Consider the following 24,941-nt stretch of genomic DNA (forward strand, 5'->3'; position numbering starts at 1 on the left):
TTTTTTCAGCTTCACGCTGTATCCCGCATGTAGCAGAGTATGCATAGGGAAGGGTTGTAGTACACTCCTTCCCACAATACCGCCGAATTCTAGAGCCATTGCGTATTGAGTGGCGGAACTCAACGCCGCGCTTTGCTTCGACACCAGACCGAAGAAATAAAAATAATAAATATTAAATTTCCTCGCTAAATGTGTCGCGTCACTACTGACCTTATATTTTTTTGTATGACGCATTCTACATGTCTTAAGTACGCGGATACAGTGGGTTGGTTAAAAAGAGTTTTGTATTTTGTGATTACTTCATCCCGTCATCTAGAATCTAGAATTTCAACTCTCTGCTCTCTCGGTCCTTTCCGCCAGACTATTTCTTGGTGAAGGTACAAGTGTGTAGTTTACTCTTGAGAGTTCAACGTAGTCCATAATGGTCCGTTCCGCTCGCGGTGGAAATAAGGCTTCAAGTAGGGATTCAATTAGATTATGAAAAGAACTTTTGTATTGTCAAGTTACATAGAAATGTCAGTAGTCAGTACTACGGCAACGCAGAGAAGAGCCCGCATCAAACTCAATTGCTTTCTTTTTATTTACTTCACGCTGTATCCCGCACATAGCAAGGGAACCTAGGAACCTAGTGTTAAGACACTTCCGTATGGAGAAGTGGGGAATCCCACTTCCAGATATTTAAAAGAAATAATGGCTCAAGAAAAGTATCTAATATTATTTCAGAATACTCGATAATTAATAAATTTGAAGACGTAAGTATATTAATATAATTTTTTTTCATAAATACCTACGTTTAAGATTAAAATTCAAAAAGAAAATCTTTAGAAAATCGAAATTAAAATATTTTAATTCTAAAAGAAAATTTAGCAAGTTAGCAGTTGTACATACAAAATAAAAAAAACCGTGTGGTTTGTTAAGAAAGTTTAATAATAGAAGTATTGAAAATATCTCCAGTGATATAACAAACAAACAAACAAATAAATTTAGTAAGTACTAACATACGCTAGCTATATAGTCTTAACTAAAATTTTCAATATAAATACACTACTACTACAGTGAAATACTGTCGTCTTATACTACATAGTGCAGAGTGCGGAGATCCAGCTCGGAACGGCCTTTCATACACACATTCATACGTAACACACCTCCGATTCGGGTATTCCATTTGTGTTGCTAATGTTGCCAGATTGCGAACCTGCACTATCTGTTTACCGAGGTCTTGAATGTAAAAGTAACTCAAAAACGCAAATAAATAAGGTAATTTTCAGGTTTCTTTATCCAAATCTGACACCATTAGTATACCTTTAGGACAGGAATGTGGGTTCGAGCTAGTGTTGCCAACTGTACTGTTATTTATAGTGTATGTATGTCTGTTAGAAATACACAATATGTAAAAATATTAGTTTTTAGCTTGATGCCACTTCAACACCCAAAATGAAAAATATCGTCTAAATTTGCTGTATTATTTTAGCATTCTGGTTAAAAATGATGGCAACCCTAGTTGGATCAATGGAATGTCCGAAGAGAGGTTTTACTAGACAGATTTCGATTAGCCGCTCTTGAAGAGCAGTATTGCCACCTGGCCCAGGTAGAAGTAGATGAAGTGGCGGGTCTCGTGTGTTACGTATGAACCGAAGTTGCGGCCCACGATGCAATGCCAGGTCGGGTTGTACTTCTTGTCGAATTCTTTTTTGATGAATGCTGCAATATCCTGGAAAGAGTCAATATGTCTATAATTAATGAAGTTTAATGTTGGGCAAAATTAATAAGTAAAATAGACAATCAAACAAAATATCTAGTAACACAAAACTTAAAAAATATAATTGTGGTATAGAAGCAGCCCTTAACCCACTAAACACAGGTAGTTTTCTAAAATTAAAAAAATAAAACAATAACTATCCACCAAATTTCAAAGACAATAAATATAATTATGCTATTATTAAGTTTTTAATGAAATATATTTCACTAGCATGAATTATACAAAATAAATAAATTTCAAACAAAAAGAAAGGTAGTAAAGGCAGCATTATCACAAGAAATAATTTATTTTTGAACCTTAATATTTAACTAAATATCAAATAATAACAGAATTTCAAGACACAGCACTGTTGTATCCATGCATATTAAAAAAATATTAACCTTTTCAATGTTAAATTTCTCAAGAGCCTGTGTCGCGCAGTCCACAGCATCCTGCTGCATCTCCTCGCTCATGTCAGCATTCTTGATCACCGCCTTGCGGTCACACATCTTGTCTGTATAGCTGTGGAATCACTTCTAATCTTAGTGGAATAAAAGCAGCTTCACACCATATCCAATATCTAGTGGGATAGGCAGCGGAAAACTAGTATTCAGACACTCTGTTCCCCAATTTCCATCCAATTTTCAAGACAGCATGTCGAGTAAACGTACCGTTTTGTCTATCAGAGCGATGAAATTAAAATAATTTAAATTTTATCACCATCCGTACATAGATTGAACCCTTAATCATCAAATTATAATCAAAATACTATATTCCCCTACACTATAATCACCTCGATAACAAAGAAAACATTAAAAAACAACCCTAACACCTAGAAATTAGATTTAAATTACCACGTAGGAACTCCACGCGCCAAATAAGTCAAGTGGTACAACGAACACACGTCCTAATGCTATCCTAGCCCAGCCTAGGCTATCTAAATGGTCTAAGGTTATCTAGCTGCCGGAGTTAGGTGGCTTTTAATCTACCACATGCGTAAAACACGCCATTGATTGTTTATATTCAATACCGGATGCTAAAAATAACTTGTAAAGGTCAGGCGGGAAGCTAGCCCCCGCGCGCCCTTTAAATTTTACCTAAATCAATGGAGCCTACTTTTATTGGAAAATAGATTTACTTTAACACAAAATATACCTTGGCTCAGGTTCAGGCTCCGATGGTTTTTTCTTTATTATTCTAATAGTCGCACTGGCGGTAATGCCCGTCATTAAATAAATTTTAAACTATTTGAAATAGATTCAATTTAAAGCTTAAAATCAACAATGATAAGAATATATCGCTAGTATGAGACTTATCACCATAGAAACTATGAATTAAATCAATAAAATTTACTTTAGTGCCCATATTTTACGAATGTTAGTGAAATTATCAAAACTGCGAGACTATATGTACATAGATTTTTATACACAAAACCGAAAAATATCAACAAATTCATTTATTAATAATAAAAGGAGCCTAAATTGAGTAAATATACTAAATAATAATATTTATTACTTACATTTAAGTCGGTCTTTGAACAATTTCTCACGTAATGATTTTGATACCGGAGATTCTTTGCCTACTTTCTAGAGGATTCCTTCAGAGGCTTCTTTCAGCTGAGAATGCCTCGGTATGCGCTAGAGGGCGTTCCAAATTCGAAATTGTGTTCGAAAATTAAAAGCGGAATAAGATTGATTTTTATTTTTGGCCAATAAATAAAATTAGCGTTTAATGGTTTTAATGTGTTAATTATAATAATTAAATTAATTATTTTATATAGAAACAGTAATATTATACATGTACATTTCACTTTTATATTAAAAGTGTTTTTTAAAAAACTATTGTAAGAACATTTATATAATAACGTTTTTTATAGAAAAGATAAATTTAGAAAATCAAAATACAGAATACACTATTAAAATGTACTTTTATTTATAAGAAATAATAAAACATATTTTATTCGTCTATACAAGTATCCGAACATGCAACGCTCTTTTTCCAACCATGTTCAATTCAAGTGAACCATCTACGTGCCTCTATCGCCATCTTTGAATTGTCAAAAATCGCCGACCACAAGAGAACGCTGCGTGTACCTGAATCAAATCTATATTATTGTTAAATTCCTTAATATATTTTCATATTTTATATAAATTAAACAAATAAATATGTCCGGCGGAAGTGGCGGTAGCAGGAATGAGTGCAGGATATACGTCGGTAACTTGCCCCCTGATATAAGGACAAAGGACATTCAAGATTTATTCTATAAATTTGGCAAAGTAACATTCGTCGATTTGAAAAACAGAAAGGGACCACCGTTCGCGTTCGTTGAATTCGAGGATCCACGGTAAGTTGCTCCACAATACTAATATTTACTTGGTTGTTTGTTTCCACTATCCATGGCCTACTGATTGTCCTCAATTTTATATCTTTTATAATAAATCCACACGTATTAATTGTTCATCATATTCGTCTCTCCTTGGCAATTCTTTATTGCCACATTTTATGTCCCAGAAAATCCAGTCCCAGAATCGAATATAAGTTTTTAAAATTATTATTGAAGTTAAGGGTAAATTGCTTTTAAATTCCTTTTTTGCTAAGTTTTGATAAAGAAAGTTATCTAACACAATTTACTTTAAATTATGTTAAATGGATAGTTTGAAGGCCAAGATTTTTTTAAACAATAACTATGTCCACACAAGTTGTCATTGAGGTTAATTAAAAGAAACATGTTAATTTTTATGTTGAAATTATTGAATGCATACCATTTCCACTCTCCCTGCAATCTCATACACTATGTATGGTGTTGAGTTCCGCTGGTCTAATTGAAAAGAAATGTGGATAATTACTTTAAAGCAAGGTTTTCTTTGCCTGCTTTAAGTGGGATACATTGTGATGAATAAAAAATATATTGATAGAAAGCACTGCAATACAATTTGTATGAAATAATATATAAAAAATTCGAAAACATTTATTTTATCAGTTGTTTTGTACAGTTTGTCATTGAGAGAGCATTACTGATAATATAACATGTCATTAATTATAGCTGCTGTAATTAATGTTCTTGTTATCAATGATTATTGCACATATTATACATATTATTATTACACATATCAACTATCTATTGCTATTTATTTACATAATTATAATTTCTATGCATGAAACATCTCAAAATGCTGTGTTGAGTTCCGCCTCGCAACATGCAATACCTCCAGAATTTGGGGGAAAGTGAGAACAAAAGTGTCTGAATGGGAATTATGTGTCCAGATGTCCTCTGTCCACCCTGCTATGCATGGGATACACTGAAGCTATAAAAAACTCCTCATCTCGCAGAGAAAATATAGGCAAAACAAACTCAGTGTTCACTCACTTTGGTAACCCTACATTTCAACTGGTTGGGACTTAATCAATACAGTGCTTTATCTACCAATGTAGAAACATAATAAAAATAATTAAAATTTAATCTTACCCTTACCTTACCATTAATTTAGGGTAACTGAACATATGTTTATATGCCCACCTACATCTAAGTAGATGAGAGATTAACAGTAGCATTTTAATCTATTTTGGTTATGTAGAACACCCAATGGGACGGGCTCTCACTTGACCACTTAAACAATGCTTGTAGGTTTTATTGTTATGGGGAAAAATTAATTATTTTCATATTATCTCCTCTCTACTCCCCTAAGACATGCCATTCAACATGCAATGTCTTTGAGTGGTAAGTGGAGAGCAGTGTCTAGACATTGAGTTTTTTCTGCCTACCTATCATATGATGTTTTAGAAGAGAGCCTTTTCTGTTTGTTGCCGAAACTTTTGAGCAGAACTTCCAAGCATGTGGTAACTTCTTGTAATACTGCCAATACTGTATTTTTTATGTGATTTGACAATTTAGAAATGCTTGTAATAAATAGAGAATATAAAAATAAAGTGTGACGATAATAATATGTTGTTGACAGTGACGCCGACGACGCAGTGCGCGCCCGCGATGGTTACGACTACGACGGCTACCGTCTCCGCGTGGAATTCCCGCGCGGCGGCGGGGGCGGGGCCCGAGGAGGACGCTCGCAGCCCGACCGCTTTGGGCCGCGACCCGCCGCCAGAGGACCGCCGGCCAGGAGGTCGGAGTACAGGGTCGTGGTGACTGGCCTGCCACCTTCGGGGTCTTGGCAGGTTGGTTTTCATTGTTTTATCTATATATTTATGTGAAGCAAAAACTTTGGATAACTTTTTACGAAACTTACAGTTTATATATAGGAGAAGTGCAGAACGCTAATATTTTTTGAATAATGTTTATAAAGTATATTCAATAAATAAAACATTACACACACTACCATGCATATGACAATATAAACTCTTTTATGTTTATAAAGTGACATACACATAGCTATGACAATGTGTATTATTTATTATAATGTGTCAATGTGTCCTCTAGTTTTAATTAATACGTCCAGGCAGTTTACGAGTTTTTGAAAATAAATGTTCACTGCTATGGTTTTTTTAAGGTTATATCAATAAATTTTTTATTAATATATTTATTTTTATTTATTTTTTTACACCTATTTAATGTAAATAACATTAATTCCCCAGGATCTAAAAGACCATATGCGTGAGGCAGGAGATGTATGCTTCGCAGACACTTTCAAGGATGGCACTGGTGTGGTGGAGTTCCTCCGCCACGAGGACATGAAGTATGCTGTTAAGAAACTTGATGACTCGAGATTTAGGAGTCACGAGGTAGGTTGATATTATGCTTTTTTTATCATTTGACTGTAATTGCGAATGTTATGGGTCTATTCCCACTTAAAGATAAACTATTTTACATTTTGGTTGCACGACAATGCACAATATTAAGCTCCCCCATTCAACATATGTCTATTAATTGTGATTGATTGATTTCTCGAAATATGGCGTTTCGAGCGTGCCAGTTGAGCACAATTCATTTCGCCAATGTCACGTTGTATGGAAAACACACGAAGGAAATTGACCGGTAATAAAAAAGATAAATATACACAATTATAGAATACACTAGTGGACCCGGAAGCGGCTACGCCTGCTTCAACTATAAGAATATTTATTAAATATATTCATGAAATTATTTTCAATTCTCAATAGAATTAGTAAGAAAATATAAGCTCAAATAATCAAAAAGAATAATAAGTAGATACACATTATTAGAAAAAAATATCTGAGTTATTGAAATGAACTAACAAAAGGATTAAAAGTAACTAAAGGATAGGTATTCTTAATATTAGAAAAAGTACCTAAAGTTTTCCGTGCGTGCGTACATAGATATCGACTCTACGAAATAACTAAACATTTCTCTCTATTAAGTAGGATAATTTTAGCGGGCAATATCAAATAAAATAAGAAGAGAATCAAAGTGTATTTTAAATTAATTATAAACAACAAATAAAGTTCGAAAATGTATGAAAATTTATAAAACCGTCAACGTCATCTGCCCGTTCGCGTCGGTCATACTGTGCCGCCCGTAGGCTAGGTCATTTGGAATCAGTGACATCTCCTTAATTATTTATTAGTAAGTTATACAGTAAACTATAATTTCAATCTAGATAAAATGCTAAAAGTGACTATTATATTTATTTTCATAAGGATGAATATCAAAACGTCGCGGTAGCGGTCGCGTAGCAACGACGGTTGTTATTAACATGGCAGAATAAATTGCATGTCAAATTAGAATGTACTTTAAAATATATTAGTATATATGTGTAATGTAATGTTATATAGCCTATAGCACTTCTGAAGAATGCAGCTTTCATACAAAACAAAAACAATGAAAATCGGACCAGTAGATCCAGAGATCTTAGCGTTCAAACAAACAAACAAACAAACAAACTCTTCCGCTTTATTATATTAGTATAGATGTAAAAAAAAGAGATCCTGTGTTAGTACAGCCTTCACCTAAAACAAAACAAACACAAATTTACAATATATACACAACACATTAGATTAGTAATAAATAATATTTTACATGGGGGTTAATTTAAAGTTTTATTTTGTTAAGTTTAATATATTTACATAAAAATTTACATAAAGGACTAAACACAAACATTAACAAACACTGAACATTTAAAGGACGAGGGACTTTATGAGGGAGGACATCATATAAGGGACGAGTTAACTTAGGACAAGAGAAAAGGATGTGGGAAGGGGAGCCGTCGTCCAGGCCACATTCACACAGAGAGTGGTCCCTGACCCTGATCTTAGCTAGATGTACAGGAGTAGAAGCATGCCCAAGACGTAAGCGACAGATTGTTGTAATAATCCTCCGTTCAATAAACCTTTGAGAATAAAACCAAGGTCGCCTAGGAATATCAGGTTGAATAAGGGCGTAATACTTACCTTTATGGGATTTTGACTCACTCCAGGAATTATTCCAGGACTTATGCAGATGAATATCCGCAAGGGACATCAGATCTTGGGCGGAATTGGAGAAATGGTCTAATGTGCCACACTGAATAGCTGATTTAGCGCAGGAGTCTGCAGATTCATTCCCACTGATTCCAGAATGTCCTGGAATCCACACCAAAGTAACATCCAAACCCTTTAGATGACAAGAGTACAATTCTTTACGAATCCTTAAAACAATTGAAGATCTCAATCTACTATAAAATGGGCTTCCCTTTAAGGCCATTAAGCAGCTTAGTGAGTCAGTAAAAATAACTGTCTGTTTAAAATTGTGGGAATGTGTAAACAGGACTGCTTCTAACAAAGCAACAGCCTCGCCTGTGAACACAGATGATTCGGGAGGGCATTTAAATTGTAATATAATTTTGAATTTTGGTATCCAGCAAGCTGCACCAACACAGCTTTCTTTTGAAAGCTTTGATGCATCTGTAAAGATGAGGATGTGATTTGAAAAATTTTCATTTACTATGGATTGAAATTTTGTGTTGGTGCCAGGATCTCCCTTGGTTAGGCCAAGATTTGTGACGATACAAGGAGAATGAACTAGGGCGTTATACGGTGTAAGGAATAGTGGATTAGAAGGAAAACAAGTCAAAGGATTAGGAAGAGAGGTAAGTCTAAGGAAGCTATCAAGCAGGTATGGTAAAGGTTTGCCTTGAGGAATGAGATCAGCTAGCTTAGATAGCTTAGACCGTAGAGGATGGGAAGACAGCTGCAACATTTTACTCACAAATCGATCGGAAAGGAATTGTCGGCGGATAGGAAGTGGAGGATCTACACACTCCACCTGCAATGCATTGGTAGGAGTAGACTTCATCGCACCTAGGATAATCCGAAGACATTTATATTGTATTCGGTTTAATTTTTCAGTAGGTAATTTATTAAAGGGGTCTAACACAAATAATCCATAGTCAATATGACTGCGAATTATAGCATTGTACAGCAGTTTTTGAGTATAAGGGTGTGCGCCCCACCACACACCAGACACAGCTCTCAAAGCATTAATGCCTTTTTCACATTTCCTGCTGAGATATTCAGCATGAGCAACTCCGTTCAATCGCTTATCAAGTATTATGCCTAAAAATTTGACGTTTTCTGTTAGATGAATGGGAATATTATCACACAAAATTTGAAAATTTGGAATTACTCTCTTTTTTGTAAACACGACCGCTTGACATTTAGCTACCGACAATGCCAGGCCATGCTCAGAGAGCCACTGGTTAAGATAGTGCAAGGCAGTATTTAAGCGAAAAGTTATGTCCTCCATAGAATTTGAGCTGTAATAGAGGACGATGTCATCAGCATACTGAAGGATGTTACAGAAATTATTAACAGATAATTCAAGGTCATGTGTGTATACGTTATACAACAGCGGACTAAGAGCTGAACCTTGAGGAAGACCTTTCCAAACAAGTCTGGAAGGTATAGTAAGAAGCGGATGTCTTACAGATACCGATCTCCCGGTCAGCAGATTACATATGTAATGGGACATCCTCGGCGGAATACTCAGCTGACGCAATTTCTGCCTGAGCACCGGAAGAAGAACATTATCATATGCAGATGCGACATCTAAAAAGACACCAACCAAATACTCTCCTTTGGCAAAGGCTCGTCGAATATCTGTAGTAAGAATACTGAGACTATCAATAGTACTTAGCCCCTTTCTAAAGCCAAACTGAGAGGGCGCTAAGATATTCCTACTTTCCACTATCCATTCCAGTCGATTTTTCAAAAGCCGTTCAACAATCTTAGATATAGTAGATGCCAGGGCAATGGGTCTATAGGAATTAAAATCTGAAGGACATTTTCCAGGTTTGAGGATAGGGATAACAATTTGGGACTTCCATGAGTTGGGTATATTGCCTGATTGAAATATTTTATTTATCATGTTTAGAAAATGGTGTTTAGATTTATCATTTAATTTTGTAATAAAGGAGTAAGAAATACCATCCTCACCTGGACTGGTATCCTTTAAATCCGTTAAGACGTTTTTAAGTTCTTCAAAGGAAAAAGGAAGATCCATTTCCTCCGAAGATTCAACCGGCGTGGATATAAATAAATCTTGGGATGGGACAAAAGGAGGAGCCAATTTGTTTGCAAAATCGTTGAGCCAAACAGAAGGATTATTGGAATTGGGACTGCTGACATTGTTAAGAGATCGGCGAAATCTCTTAACATTTGTCCAAACAAGGGAAGGAGAGGAACGAGGACTAAGGGATTCACACAAACTTATCCAACCACGTTTTTTCCTTTTCCAAATGCAATTTCTAAACTTCGCATCCTTGCGTCTGTAGTCGATAAAATTTTCCATAGTCATACAGGCTGCGTATGACTCCTCGGCAGATGTTCGCCGAAGGACAGAATCAGAGCATTCCTGATCCCACCAGGGATTGAAATGCATCCAATTCTGAATGGAGCGGTATTTGGGGATATGTAGGTCAGCAGCAGACATAATAGCAGAGACAAACCCTTCATAGTAAACAAAGATACTCTCATAATTACCAGACTCAGAAAGATTGCACAACATGCAATCCACAGAGTCGGCGTACTCGTTCCAGTTGGCCTTTTTTAAATTAAATCTATGGGGAAGGGAAGGACTAGGAGTGGAAGGAAGTCTATTATTTAAGGACAGCAAAATCGGGAAATGATCACCACCATGGGTAGATGGAAGTACAGACCATGATAGTTGGGAAGCAAGAGAAGGAGAAGATAAGGAAAGATCAATAGCAGACCTAAGGTTCTGATTTGGATTAACCCTACGAGTCGGTGATCCATCATTGAGAATGCAGAGATCCACATCATCAATCATGTCCAACAACGAAGGCGAAAATCCATCACAGTAGTAACACCCCCCACAAAGTGTGATGGGTGTTAAAATCACCCAGGACCACCACAGGGCTGGGAAGCGAAGAGATAATAGACTTAAGCTCTAGAAAGATGGAAGGGGAAGGATGAGGGATGTAAACAGAAAGGAAGGAAATACCAAGGGTCCTCACAGCAACAGCATTCAACTGTTGACTATGAGAAGGGAGAGGAATACGGGAATATGGAGAAGAGTGCTGGATGAGGATAGCACTACCTCCATACCCGTCATTTCTGTCCTCCCTCAAACAGGCGAAACCTGGCACCCTGAATCGGGAGTCAGGCACCAGCCACGTTTCTGAGAGGGCAATAATGACAGGATTATGCAGAGAAATAATATAAAGTAATTCATGCTTTTTAGCACGAATACTTTTACTATTCCACTGTAGGAAGGATAGTGGAGCCATTGTGAAGGATTTTAAAGATTTTGAGTAGGTTTTGGGCAACGTAGGACGGTAAAGGAAGTTCATCAGCAGTTGAGATTATGCTCACAAGAGTGTCAGTCAAAGCAATTAACAGATCCTTTGTAGATTCTGCTGAACTGTCAGAACCTTGACTAAGTGCACAACCATTAGGAAGGGATGAGGAACAATTGCTAATAATGGACTGGTGAGCTTGTCTATTGTATCCCTTTGCCATAGGAGCGTGGGGACGGGGAGCTTGGAAAACTGTTTTAGAATAAGATTTAGGGGAAGAAGCAGCAGGTCTGCTTTGTTGGGATTGGGAGTTTGTGAAAACAGGAGGTGAAAACATTTCCTTAGCAACATCAGCATAGGAACGTTGGACAGATGGAAACCGAGAGGATGCTTCCATATAGGAAATACACTCTTGCGACATAACCGACTTAATGTTCTGTTGTCTTACATACTCAGGGCACCCTTTTTCAGTTGCAAAATGTTTCGCTGTGCAATGGATGCAGGTTGAATTTTCCTGCCGGATGTCACATGCGTCACCAGTATGAGACTGGGAACAATTAATTGTGTCTTTAGTATTAAATAATTCATTTCACCGAATGGGAAACAAACCTGTCACATATAAGATGGCATATTTGTGTTCCTATGAGACGACTGGCCTCATAATGCTTTCTTTTTCATGAAAATGATTTCTTGAGGTACTGGAATGGAATATTAAATTTTTTCATTTTCTCACTCTCTTTCGAAAGTTTTTTTATTTAACAGCAATGCCTCCAGAACTAGATGTAAGTTGCTAACGGAAGTGTCATTATGAGTACCCTCGGCCTACCCTGCTAAGTGCGGGAATACAGCGTGAAGCTGGAATAAAAAAATCACAAAATTGCAGTTACAAGCTCTTTTAACCTGAATGATATTATGATTGTTGTATTATATGATTCAATCCAATTTTCATTTAATTATAATTGGTTTTGTTTCTTCAGGGAGAAGTATCGTATATACGCGTTAAAGAAGATTATGGCGGCGGTGGTGGTGGTGGTGGTGGTGGCGGCGGTGATAGAGATAGGTGACGTATTTTTTTTAATTCATTTGCTTATTACCAAAGAAAAAATGTAACTTTAACATGTTTTTATTATTTATCTTAGATTTTATCTAAGAATCTGGATTTACATGTACTTTTAATTGTTAATTGTTCTATCGTCACGAAACTTAAAGATTATAATATGTAGATTAGATGGCAGTACAATATTGTGGTACCATCGAGTTGGTCTGATGTTGAAATCGGAAGATAGCTCTCGGAACCTTGGACTGTCTACTAATAAATATATCGTTATGTAGGCAAAAAGCGTGTTTTTAGTTTCTATAACAATTTTTTTTGGTTTGCTTATTGTATATTTGGTTTTATGATGATAAACTGAGTATATTCTTAATATTTTTGTAAAGTATTATTTGTAATCAATTTTGTACTATAAAAAGAAGCAGCCCGTTTACACGCTTGTGCCACTGGACACTGGCAGACTAGTCAGTACACTAACGTAGTGTGGGTGTGTGTCAGGTCGCGCTCGTTCTCCCCGCGCTCGCCGAGCTACTCGCGGCGGCGCGGCTCGCCCACGTACTCGCCCGTGCGCCGCTCCTACTCGCGCGACCGCTCCGGCGACCGCAACTACTGAGCAAGCAGGTACGCACGCACTGTGACCGCCCTGAACTTAACAACTGCCGCCTTGAACTTGACGGGGGCCGCCCTGAACTTGACGGGGGCCGCCCTGAACTTGACTTAAGGTGGCTGTGCAGATTTGATTCATACTTTTGATTATTTTCTCCTCTAGTGAACAATGTGCAAAAGCTCAGAAAATGTTTCTTCAGGGCGGCCACAACTTGTTCACCCTAGTGTGTATAAATAAACACATACACAGTACACACACATATTTTGTAACTACTAAACATTTATGAATACTAAGCCCCATATTTATAAATCTCTTATGCTCTGAGATAGATCTTGAGAGCAATCTTGAACCACCGCTTTCATTAATAGACAATTGAAATGACATCTTGAAATCATTCTCAGAGTTGAGAGTGGTTTATAAATATGGCCCTTAGTGTGCATAAATTTTTAGTATTTACAAATCTTTTCTATAGCCTATTAATAATGATTACAAAGCTAGAGTGTATACATATACTATTAAACAGATATACATGTCACATTGCTTTAAAAATATAAAAAAATACTCTTTTTTATTTAAATAAATTTTTAAACACTAGGTATGATGAAATCGATTATAATAACTATAAATGATATGTGTTTTAATTTAACTTTGTCTTTGTTTTTACTCGAAATAACTAAATATAAAATATATAATTCATTACTTTATTAATTTAATAATAAACTTTATTATTACAAACATATTTTGTATATAAAGTTTTATTTAGGAATTAAATTAAATTGTAATTTAAAAAATTATTGTATTAAAATACAAATTATAAAAAAATTACTTAGTTAGCTTTTTTTATAATTTAATTCTGTAATTAAAGTTACTTCCACAGTTTGCTTGGTATGGATTTGGACATGTGGACACACGGACAAATGGATTCATATACAAAATATACCTCTATAAATTTATATAAATACTAAAGACAAGATGGTTTTGTCTATTGTTAAAGACATTGCGTGTTGGGTGGCGGAACTCAACGCCGCAATTTGTCGATAACGGAGCAAGGATATATCATTATTGTAAATGATTCTAACACATATTATAATTTTATGTTCATTTTTAAAGTATTAATTAAATCCGAATCTAAAATGAATATTGTAAAATAATTCTCTCAGAAGAAACTAATATGTGCGGGTTTGATTCCCGACCTGTAATACATTATGTGAAGGAATTGAAGATAGGGGTTAAATATAACTAATGCATTCTTATCTTTTAATTTTATTATTTTTTTAATATCTAGAGAGTACTGTTCTTAAAATTTTATTAAGTTTTATTTTATTGTTTTTTAAACTACTTTATTGTGAAATATAATAAAAAACCTCAACATTTCTACCAATGTTTTATAAAATCAAGGAGGAAGCGTACTGGTATATAACAAGTACGGGTTCGATTCCCGCGTCGTGTAGTCTAGTACAAAGTGATTGGAGGAACTGAAGGCAATGTTTTCACCAGCAGGCGGGCGGCGGCGGGGCGGAGCCGGGCGGATCACTACCTATCATGCTATTTTTGACAATCTATTACCCCTCTTTACCTTACCTAAGCCCTCTTTTACCTATCCTTTCCTAACACATTCACACCTCCCCCAAATATAACAAGATGGCGTCACCTTACCTGTCAGACAGATATATTATAGAAATTGTTGAAATAATAGTAATTTTGGTTTTAATGATTATGGCTGACAATGTTGGCGCCATTTTTATTACATACATTTTTTTTTTCTAAATGACTTTATTGGCATTAAACAATAATTTTCACTATAAAAAATTATGAATTGTATCTATTTTATTTAACCAACTTGTCGAAAGTGTCATGATAGTATTAGTTTTAAGTATGGTTCTTTTTGGTTTTTTATATTCATATGTATACAAATACACATACATACATACACTAATATGTATATTTATGAAGTCACAAATATGATTTATCATTAATGTATGACAAGTGAACGTTATCACTCTTATCGGTGTGATAACGATAGTAACGCTGGTAACATAAAGTAGATGTAACCGCCTATCCTGTATCCCGTTGACGTATTAATATTAAATTAATGAAAGTAGGGTAAACCATGTGAATGTTGCCCACTTATAATTCTTCAAAATATAAAAAAATAATGAGGATTATATTGACATTTTTTTATCTTTCTGTAGAATGTCTAAATTCTGTATTATAATTATATAAAAAATTATGATTATTTAATTTTTATTAAATTATTGTGAAAACTGTCTTTATACGTTCTGTAACAGTGTTTTTTTAATGTTATTAGTCATCAATTTAGATCAATCTTAGAAGCACTCTAACAATTTAATATTTAGCAAAATTGATATAAAATTAACTGTTCTGTAATTAAATCGTTTTATAACTATAAGTGGGCAATCACACTCTGGCTTGCTCTAACAATATTTTAAAAAAAGCATTTTATGTATAATTAAAAGTATTTTCTTTTGTTTCATCCACTGTGGATTGGACTCGATGGGATGGACTGGATGGTGGGATGGTGGCGAGCGTGATAGGATAGGATAGGACGGTACTCGGATACGGATACATACGGATACGGATAGAGGGCGCGCATTCGACTTTTAACGGAACGGATCGGATCGGAAGGACCGGATAGCCGGATGGCCGGACGGCCGGCCGGACAGCCGGACAGCCGGACGGACGCATCTGGGGGTATGATTTTTTTATCAAACAATATTAATTAACGCCCGTGATCTTGTGTTGAGTGCACGCTCTGTATGATGGTTGTTGAGGTTTATGATTGTAATATGTTTGACTAAACATTTTTGCTTTTGATACCTATTACGGTCTGCGTTAGACTGTTTTTGATTAGATGTCAGCATGCTACAGCTTCACTCCAGAACATGGTAACAACCATATATAGAGATACACGCCACACACACACACAGACGTACAAGCATTGATGTGCTGGTATGTCTGTTGGTGTGTTCGTGGTGTTTCCAATTACATACAGACAGACCCAACAAATACACATCTAATAACAAGTATATGCACATATAACACATACAGACACAGAAATGGACATTAGACACACAACATAGACAGGCACACAAAACACAATTGATTCGAAAGAAAGAAGTACGAGAGGCAGTTTTTTGTGTGAACGAATCCACGTATAATGTACTAGGTATTGACGATTTATTTTCTTTTTGGCCGCTGAATCATTATATTATATACTTTATTATCATTTATACGTATGTATATTAAAAAAATGTATAATTTTTTCAAGTGTATGTAAATTTAGCATCGAGTGCATTCCAAAGACCAACAGTTTGATGAATTTTAATAAATTACCTGGAATTATGTATGGGAGTTTTATTTTGACCTGTGTGCAGTTAAAAATCAAAATGGCTGCCTTTTGACGAGATGATGTTATAAAATTCATGACAAAATGGCGATGGTACCGTATTTAAACAATTTGTTCAATTGCTTTTTGATTTTCAAATATACATGGATATATTTAACCTTTCCTTTTTTTGTCCATAAATAATATTGATTATAAATATATAGTAAATTCATATCTCAGTTAGCAATTGAATTTATATTATTTATGAATTCCTTAAAGCCAGTGGCGTAGCTAGGGAGGTGCGAGCGGTGCGGTCGCACCGGGCATCAAAAGGAAAGGGGCATTAAAGTCGACGATTAATTTTAAGGTAGGCAATGTCACATTTTAGTGTCTGACGCTTGATCTACGTGAGAGTAGAAGACACTTTGAATCTAGTTTTTTTTTTTAGACCATTTTAAAGGGCATCAAGGCACCGGGCAGCAAATACCCTAGCTATGCCACTGCTTAAAGCTCCAGGCAATAAGATCCAACAGCTAAAGCTATAACCTTGAGAATATTTTTTTTTTTGAAAAAAAAACAGCAAACTCGCGTACCGGTGACCTGATGGTAAATGATACCCTCTCGGCCGAGGCATTTCTTTTTTCGTGAATATCTTAATGATTATTATTATTTATATTAATAAAAAAAGTCTTGTTTAATTTTGTTTTATTTTATATAATTTTATTTTAACACTACTTAAATAATACATAAATTTAAAATCTTAGCATTCTTCTCTTCAAAAATATATTCTTATTTAAATTTTAAACCCCGAGTGTATGGCGCATATCCCAAATGTTAAATTCTCGTAAGTTACTTGTCTAAAACCTGCGTTTTCTATCATTTGCTTGAATTTTTCCTGAAATTAAAAATAAAAAGTTTAAATATAAAACAAATTATAGGCAAAATAGTTGTGGCGTAGCTAGGGTATTTGCTGCCCGGTGCGGCTTAGGGGCCTTGATGCCCTTTAAAATGGTCTAAAAAAAAAAAACTAGATTCAAAGTGTCTTCTACTCTCACGTAGATCAAGCGTCAGACACTAAAATGTGACGTTGGATACCTTTCAAAAAAAATAATCGTCGACTTTAATGCCCCTTTCTTTTTGATGCCCGGTGCGACCGCACCGCTCGCACCCCCCTTGTTACCCCACTAGACGTAGGGGCATAAACTTTCCCACTAAAATTTAATATTTTAATTTCTTTGCTCTGATAATAAGGTAATGAAATAACTATTTCCATTTCCTTGCTGACTGGAGTGCCGTTACGGTTCTTTGCTATCTCCATTATACCCGGGATACAGCGTGAAGGTAAAAAATATAATAAAAATACCTGATCAGGAAACTGCCTGATGCTCTCTACTAAATACTGGTACGGCTTCCACTGCCCCGCCACCAGCTGACCCATCACTGGGATCACTTGGAACGAGTACTGGTCGTACATCCTAAAGGGAAAACAACTATTTTATTATATATATAATTCAAATAAAATCAGCTTCACGCTGTATCCTACACACAGCAGGGTAGGCAGACGGGAACCTAATGTTAAGATAAAACGAGATATATAGTAATTAACATTCGTTGAGGCCGTCGTAACGATGGGGCATAGGCGTGTGACTGTAAACCTGACAGGTTGGGGAACAGGAAAAAGAGATCTGGGAACGGAGTGCTTTAACACTAGGTTCCCGCTGCCTAATCCGTTACAGCGTGAAGTTAAAAAACTTATTATAGTTCTTACCATTGCATAGTATTATTAGGCAACTGACTAAACTCAAGGCACATGAAACGACCTCCCGGCTGCAATACCCTGTACGCTTCGTCTAATACCTGCAAAATAAATAAAAAAATGTTGCTTTTTTCTCATTTTTACGCATTGAGCCAACAAATCGCGTGAACAGCGGGTAAACGAAAATAGTTGCCCCAAGTAAAAACGAATCCACAACCATGGTTGTAGAACCGAAGAGGACTGAGTTGGTCGTGCCCACCACAAAATAATGTGGTTAAACACCCCAAAAAAATTTATAATAAAAAGTTGACCACTTCGAAAAATTAAAAATACGTTTACACGAATATATCCGTTCAAAGCATCTTAATTTTTTTTTTATATTAGCACGTGTTTCTTATGTAAGAGGCAAAAGGAGTTATAGCCTTTAAAGTACTTTTTAATGCATTATTTTAGAATAATATAATAATTCTGTTCTTTTTCTCTATAGAGAATATATAAACTATAATTATGCCAAATTTACATGACCTACCGACAGCAGCTACCCTGCTATATGCGGTATACAGCGAGAAAACTAAAAGACAATCCTCACCTTATCAACATGGGTGCAGTTTCTAATACCAAACGCTATAGTATAAGCGTTATAGGAGTCATCTGGCAAAGGAAGGCTCTCAGCATCAGCACACAGCCAGTCTATGTCAACTGGTGAGTCTTTTGTGTAGCCCTGTCTTTATATATGTACAAATTGTTTTAAAATAAGTAATAAGCTTTCATATAAAATAGTATTTTATATATTTATGAAATATTGAGAAAAGAATAATATTCATATTTTATCATTCTTTTTAGCTTCATGCTGTATGTATAGAGGGAACTTGGGAACCTAGGTTCCTTTGAGTAACTTATAATATGCAGGATACAGTATAAAGCTGAATGAAGAATTTGAGCCTGCATATCTTCTTAGAAAACAAAGTTTAACTTCAACTAAACTTCAATAAATCGGCAACTAGTTGCTGTCCCTAACTTTGTTATAAAAGAATCTAGTGTTAGACATTCTGTTCCCCAAGAATTGAAACCGAACTATTTTCAAGACATTACATATAGAGTAGTGAAACTCAACACTGAATGATTATTTGGAATAATATTTAAAATTTCTCACTTCTCAGCTCTAATCTTCCCCACATCTAACATGGCCTGATTGATATCACACACTGTCACACTGCTTCGTTTCTCTGTTGCAGAGAGACCTCTGTTTCTTAAATAGTTTATGTATCTGAATGTTATATCACCTAAAAATTTAAAGTATAGTGTTGTAATTGTGAAAAATTTTGAAAATGGGAGTGTGATCCACTCTCATGCAAAAACTACTTAATTTATTTAGATGAAACTTAAGAATAGTCAAGCTATACATCAGAATAACAATATTCTATAATTTATGTTTACAGTTGTGTATAATTTGGCTGTAATAAGTTTAAGGGGGGCTAAGCAACATTTAGGTCACTAAATTAAAGTAATATAATATTTATTTATCAACAATAAATTAAATCCTAATTTAACATATGTTAAAATCAAAATTTTATGACATAAACTAAAACATAAGACATACCTGTTCCTCCAGCCATATCCAGCAACTTGGTACCAGGTGTGGGCGCCATCCTCATCATGAAGATGTCTTTCCACACTCGGTGGACTCCAAAAGACATAACATCATTCATTGTGTCATACTTATCAGCTACGGACTCAAATACATGATGCACTAGAAATTTGTTTAATCTTAAGTAAAATCAGTGACCATAAAGTGGAATTACAAAATTGAGATGTTTTGTACACTAGGTACCCTCTGCCTGACCAATATATGGTATATATGGAATAAACAATGAAGTTCAGTAAGAAATATTTTCTCTAATTATGAAATTAATTTTTAAGTTCTAACTGTGTACGTACGTAATGTAAGTGATTAAGTATTCATTTGTTTTTTTTATTTGCATAAATTTTCTTTCTATCTTGAGTATTCTATTATTATAAGAAAATTTAAATAAAAATAAATGATAACTCAGAAATAACTAGAATTGTTATGAAAATTAATGTTGTATTTTAAAGTACACATAGTTAATAGCAGTACAACATATTATTTCTATTATTTTACCCTTTTTAGTTTTTTCCTCTTCATCAACGGTTTCAAATCCAAAGTGTGTTTTTCTTTTATCGTCATCTTTCGATGCTGCTTGCGCGCTGTACTCTTGAACTCTTATTAACTTTTGCGATGGTTTCGGTATATTGATAAAACGTAACAGAGATCTTCTTAAAGACATCACGTTGAATAAAATAGGTTATGTTGTTATTACTATATTTAATAAAATATATAGTCGTAATAAATTATATTTATATTTAACAATATATTTACATTTAATTTTTAACCTTAAATACAAACAGCTGTTCTGTCAAACTGACATTGACATTCGAGATTGTATGGTTTTTAGTTTTTCCTTAAATTTAGGCAGATGTCGGAGCTAAAAAATTTTCGTATTAAATTTTTAAAAATCTTTGAATATGTAAATATATTAACATGTAAAAATCATTATTGATATTACGTATGAAAAGTAGTTTTTTGAAAGTTACAAAATTAATAAATACTATGCGTAAAGTGTTTTTCTTTTTAGAATAGATAATATTGATAAGGATTAGTCAACTACTGAGTATTTTGAGGATAATCTCGTATGTGAGTCAAGTGGAAGGAAAACGCCGGTAAATAATAACAAGTGCTCTACACAGAACTGCTACGATAACAATAAAGGAAGCAAAGATTGTTTCTTTATGCTTCTATATTTATGTCTATATTAGCAAAATTGAATAAGTAAGTAAATAAATGAATAAATCGCTGTTAAAAATAGAATATTTAAATTAGAAAGAAATGTATGATACGATTTATTATTACTCATTTATTAGGTTCGCGTTTTCCTATAAATTATATAGATTTATCAACATAAAACCTCACTCTGCATAACTATAACTCTTTTTCATCAATAAACTCATCCTGTGTCATAAACCAAAAAGTATGAACATGATGAGTGGCATTTTTTTATACTGGACTAAAATAGTTCATTTTATGATAGTAATAGAGATCTTCTTTTCTTGTCCATTCCATGTTATCTCGGCAATATATTAGTCTTGTTCAGAATTTAAAGTGACTGATTGTGAGCGCCATGGTTGTGAGTACGATTTATGTTTCGAATGATATTTAAATTATTTTCATTTTCGTGCTCTGGTACTTATATCGTGGTGGTGACGTCACTCAGGACACCAAGTGGACCAATACATGCGTAGGAAATGATATTTAGACTACCCACCATTTACCTACTCAGCTGGAAAAAGCATTAATTTTAAATTAAAGCAATTAACTTTTCTTATTTCAGTTCCAATGCTTCCTAAAGTACAATATAACATCCCTCATATCCGACAACGTTTTCATTGGGATTGTGGAATCGCTTGCATTCTGATGCTACTATCGGAAGAAGATAGAAAAAAGTTTTTGAAGTTTTTCTCACAAATATGCGCTGAAGAAGGCTTCGGACATAATACTTGGACTATAGATCTTTGTTACTTATTACAACGGTAATGACTATTTTATCAAATTTTATTATAGTGCATTATATAGTAAAATAGCTATATTTATTTTTTAGATATAATATTAAGCACTGTATGTACACTGTTCGACAGACGGCAAATATGACGTCTTTGATTAAATTAGATGGCAACAAATCTATGGTAAGTACCCAATTATAAGGATTTGAATGTGGAATATTTATGTGGTTATTGTCAAAGGCGTATAATGGAAAATATCTAGTTTTATAGAGTTAGCGGCTGCGGTGTTGACTTTCGCACCTCAACACGCAAGGTGATTATAAATTGGGCATAATGTGTGGAACAGATTGTCTTAACGCTAAGTTTCCTCTGCCTAACCTGCTGTATAGTGGCGTAAAGAGGGGGGGGGGGGGGGGGCTCATGCCCCGGGCGCCGCTCATAAAAGGGCGCCAAATAGTCGCCTGGGGGGCGCTGTAAAAGTATTTTGCCCCGGGCGCGAGTTAAGCTCGCCACACCACTACTGCTATATGAGAAAAAAAGATTGAAGTGAGAGAAAATAGTTAACCTGTTGCTAAGCTTATAAAAACACAACTTATAAAAAAGGAGTAGGTCCTTTCTCGATTTTACGCCCATTCAAACGTCCATTGAAAAAGAAAAAGTCTCTCAAAACTCAAGCCAAACGTTACCTACTTACTGCCAAATTAAAAAACCTAAATTTCTTCTTTACTTTCACTTTCACAGGAAGCTAAACGTGTAGAAAAACGATTTACAAACGCAAAATTACATAATATTAAAATTAAGAAGGACGCTCTCTCCACCAGGGATCTGGTCTCCCACATTCTCTGTACAGGGCCCGCCATCGTGCTGGTGGACGCTGCGCTCTTATCCTGCGACTGGTGCAAACAGAATAGACTGTCATCAGAAATTAGGTGAAGATTATTTTATTTGTCTACTGTTACATATGAACCCTAATCTCATATATTATATTTGTAGTAGTGGGTTGTATAATATATTATAAATTTACTATAATTGTGAAGGTACTAGGTTTACTATATTGACTGACGGAACCCAACGCTGTATTTTGGAGACATTTCAAAAGCATCCCTTCATTATATTTTTCCTAACATTTTTTATTAATAGCAAAATCTTAATCTTTATTACAGGCGTATATTTGGCGGTAGCTACCGAGGACACTACATTCTTATAGTGGGATGGTCAGGCAAGTTCCTCTACAAGGACCCTGCGCGCGACCCGCCGCTGTGCGTGACGTCAGCCGCGCGACTAAACACCGCGCGACTCGTTAGCGGTACAGACTGCGATGTTATACTACTTTATGAGAATTATACGTAATTTCTTATATATGATGTCTTATTTTTATAATTATTTTGATTTTGGAAATATAACTGATAATTTGTAAGGTTTTTTTGAGTCTTGTTTCCTTGTAACGAAATATATTAAACTGAAAGTATCACACAATATCTATGAAATATGATGCGTGTGTTAATTGTAGAAACACTGTATGGGTGTATGGACAGCAACATATATGTACACACATTATACAGAATAAATAAATAGTAACTCAAACACGTCTAGGAATTAATTTAATGATATCCAATATTGCTATGTAAATTAAAACAAACTCAAGTAAATGAAATATTTAATATTTTGAAATACTTAACATTTTCAGTTTCTCGCTCTGGTAAAGAGGCAAAGCATGGCGTTGAGTTCCACCACTCAACTCACAATGTCTTAATGGGATCGGAATGTCTTAACATTAGGTTCCCAAATTCCCTCTGCCTACCCTACTATATGTGAGATACAGAATGAAGCTAAAAAATATATATCCATTTTTATATTGATTTTTTTACTAAACAGTAAGCGGTTTTTTTTAGAAAATTAATATTAATAATATAATATACAACATACCTTTTTAATTTACAGTAAAAAAACATGCTTTTACCCAATATATAATATTAATTAATATGATTTTATTATTGTTTATATAATGTGCGTAAAAAGAAATTATTTCAAGCATTGTATTGTCTATGGTTCGGGAATCCCTGATAAAGAGGTACGTTTGTCTACTCTTAGCGTAATGTTAAACAAAAATAGTCTTTTTAATGTGTGCTCAAGGTTTATTATTTAATATCACTATTAGTCGAAAATAACCACACGTTGTAGGGTTGTAGGTTGTAGAGTCTGTATTGATGAGATTAATTTTATTTCTATATTTTTGATCCCGGTTTCAAATTTCTATCATAATATTTAATCATTAAGTATATCATAAGTAATATAATATTTTTTGGATACATAATAAATGTCTTTATGGGAACATGTAAAGCAATTTTAAATTAAATATTCAGAATATTTATTTTAATATACATATGGATAAAATACTTATTTGCGTTTAAGATTATTAAATAATTTAAATATCTTCTTAAAATGAATGAGGGAAAATTAATGTTATATTTTTTTTTTATTTCGGGTGTTGTTAAAATAGACAAATTAAATGATTTATGCTTGTTCTGAATCAATGATACTTAAAATCCATTAAACTCAGGCCCTCAGTAAATGTAGCTTGATGAATCAATCACAAAGCATTCTGTAATATCATTAAAGTAATTATAATTGTACATACAGTGGTGTTATTATTATATTGTTACCCATTTATTTATCTGCAAGGAGAAGTTGTTTAAGTGATAAGTATATCCATAATAAAAACCCTGCATCAAAAAGGCGGTTGCTGGTGGTTGGTGGCTGATAAAACCTTCTAAAATATTCTCGTGCGTGTTTAATAACTATTTTATAGTTAACAATTTGCTTTAGAGAAAATAATATGTAGATAAAATCAAGTCAATGAAACTGATTTTTAGTAGATTATTACTCAAATTTAAAAAAAAACGTTGAAATTGATAATTATGTTTACTATTTATTATGTAAGCTCATAATTATGAAAAATATACGAAAAAGCAAAATAATTATTAACTTCATAATTTAGCGTGGAGCGCATGGCACTAGGTGTTACCGCAAATGGTTGTGGGTTCCATATCCATTTGGGGTCGAGTTAAATTCAGCTCCTTGCCCTGAACTTTTCGAGACATTCTAATGTCTACAAAAAATATCGGAAAGTAGGGAACGGAATATCGTTACACTAGGTTCCCTC

General features: G+C 34.5%; 4 protein-coding genes across 10 annotated transcripts; 2 read left to right on the top strand and 2 right to left on the bottom strand.

The window, feature by feature from the left end:
• Positions 1–906: 906 nt before the first annotated feature.
• LOC146540810 (dynein light chain 2, cytoplasmic) lies at positions 907–3,381 on the bottom strand. Of its 2 annotated transcripts, none has more exons than XM_085202451.1 (3): positions 3,258–3,381; positions 2,140–2,260; positions 907–1,711 (listed from the first exon to the last, which is right to left on the bottom strand). In XM_085202451.1, exons 2-3 carry the CDS (start codon positions 2,245–2,247, stop codon positions 1,550–1,552), a joined length of 270 nt encoding a protein of 89 aa, XP_085058577.1. In that variant the 5' UTR covers positions 2,248–2,260; positions 3,258–3,381; the 3' UTR covers positions 907–1,549. The 2 variants fall into 2 exon arrangements, with proteins under 2 accessions (XP_085058577.1, XP_085058585.1); XM_085202459.1 differs by lacking the exon at positions 3,258–3,381 and adding an exon at positions 2,593–2,735.
• Positions 3,382–3,741: 360 nt separating this feature from the next.
• SF2 (splicing factor 2) lies at positions 3,742–16,465 on the top strand. 3 transcript variants are annotated; one of them, XM_085202393.1, is made up of 6 exons: positions 3,742–4,082; positions 5,695–5,908; positions 6,326–6,472; positions 12,420–12,502; positions 12,992–13,114; positions 13,978–16,465. In XM_085202393.1, the coding sequence occupies exons 1-5, from the start codon at positions 3,904–3,906 to the stop codon at positions 13,104–13,106; spliced, it is 738 nt and encodes a 245-aa protein (XP_085058519.1). In that variant the 5' UTR covers positions 3,742–3,903; the 3' UTR covers positions 13,107–13,114; positions 13,978–16,465. The 3 variants fall into 3 exon arrangements, with proteins under 3 accessions (XP_085058519.1, XP_085058528.1, XP_085058510.1); XM_085202402.1 differs by having other exon boundaries at positions 14,601–16,465; XM_085202384.1 differs by having other exon boundaries at positions 3,744–4,082; positions 14,598–16,465.
• A 669-nt stretch (positions 16,466–17,134) lies between these two features.
• On the bottom strand, positions 17,135–20,667 carry Coq5 (ubiquinone biosynthesis protein COQ3, mitochondrial). Its single transcript, XM_085202330.1, has 7 exons — positions 20,343–20,667; positions 19,803–19,952; positions 19,356–19,485; positions 18,792–18,927; positions 18,215–18,303; positions 17,810–17,921; positions 17,135–17,341 (listed from the first exon to the last, which is right to left on the bottom strand). The coding sequence occupies exons 1-7, from the start codon at positions 20,506–20,508 to the stop codon at positions 17,240–17,242; spliced, it is 885 nt and encodes a 294-aa protein (XP_085058456.1). The 5' UTR covers positions 20,509–20,667; the 3' UTR covers positions 17,135–17,239.
• LOC146540813 (protein GUCD1) lies at positions 18,763–24,415 on the top strand. 4 transcript variants are annotated; one of them, XM_085202414.1, is made up of 5 exons: positions 18,763–18,904; positions 21,610–21,808; positions 21,877–21,961; positions 22,520–22,707; positions 22,942–24,415. In XM_085202414.1, the coding sequence occupies exons 1-5, from the start codon at positions 18,895–18,897 to the stop codon at positions 23,126–23,128; spliced, it is 669 nt and encodes a 222-aa protein (XP_085058540.1). In that variant the 5' UTR covers positions 18,763–18,894; the 3' UTR covers positions 23,129–24,415. The 4 variants fall into 4 exon arrangements, with proteins under 4 accessions (XP_085058540.1, XP_085058547.1, XP_085058556.1 ...); XM_085202421.1 differs by lacking the exon at positions 18,763–18,904 and adding an exon at positions 20,857–21,050; XM_085202430.1 differs by lacking the exon at positions 18,763–18,904 and adding an exon at positions 20,857–20,993.
• Positions 24,416–24,941: the final 526 nt, after the last annotated feature.

The sequence above is a fragment of the Heliconius melpomene genome, chromosome 2, assembly GCF_056956725.1.
Source record: "Heliconius melpomene rosina isolate 202511_hmr_F chromosome 2, ASM5695672v1, whole genome shotgun sequence".
Lineage (NCBI taxonomy): Eukaryota > Metazoa > Arthropoda > Insecta > Lepidoptera > Nymphalidae > Heliconius > Heliconius melpomene.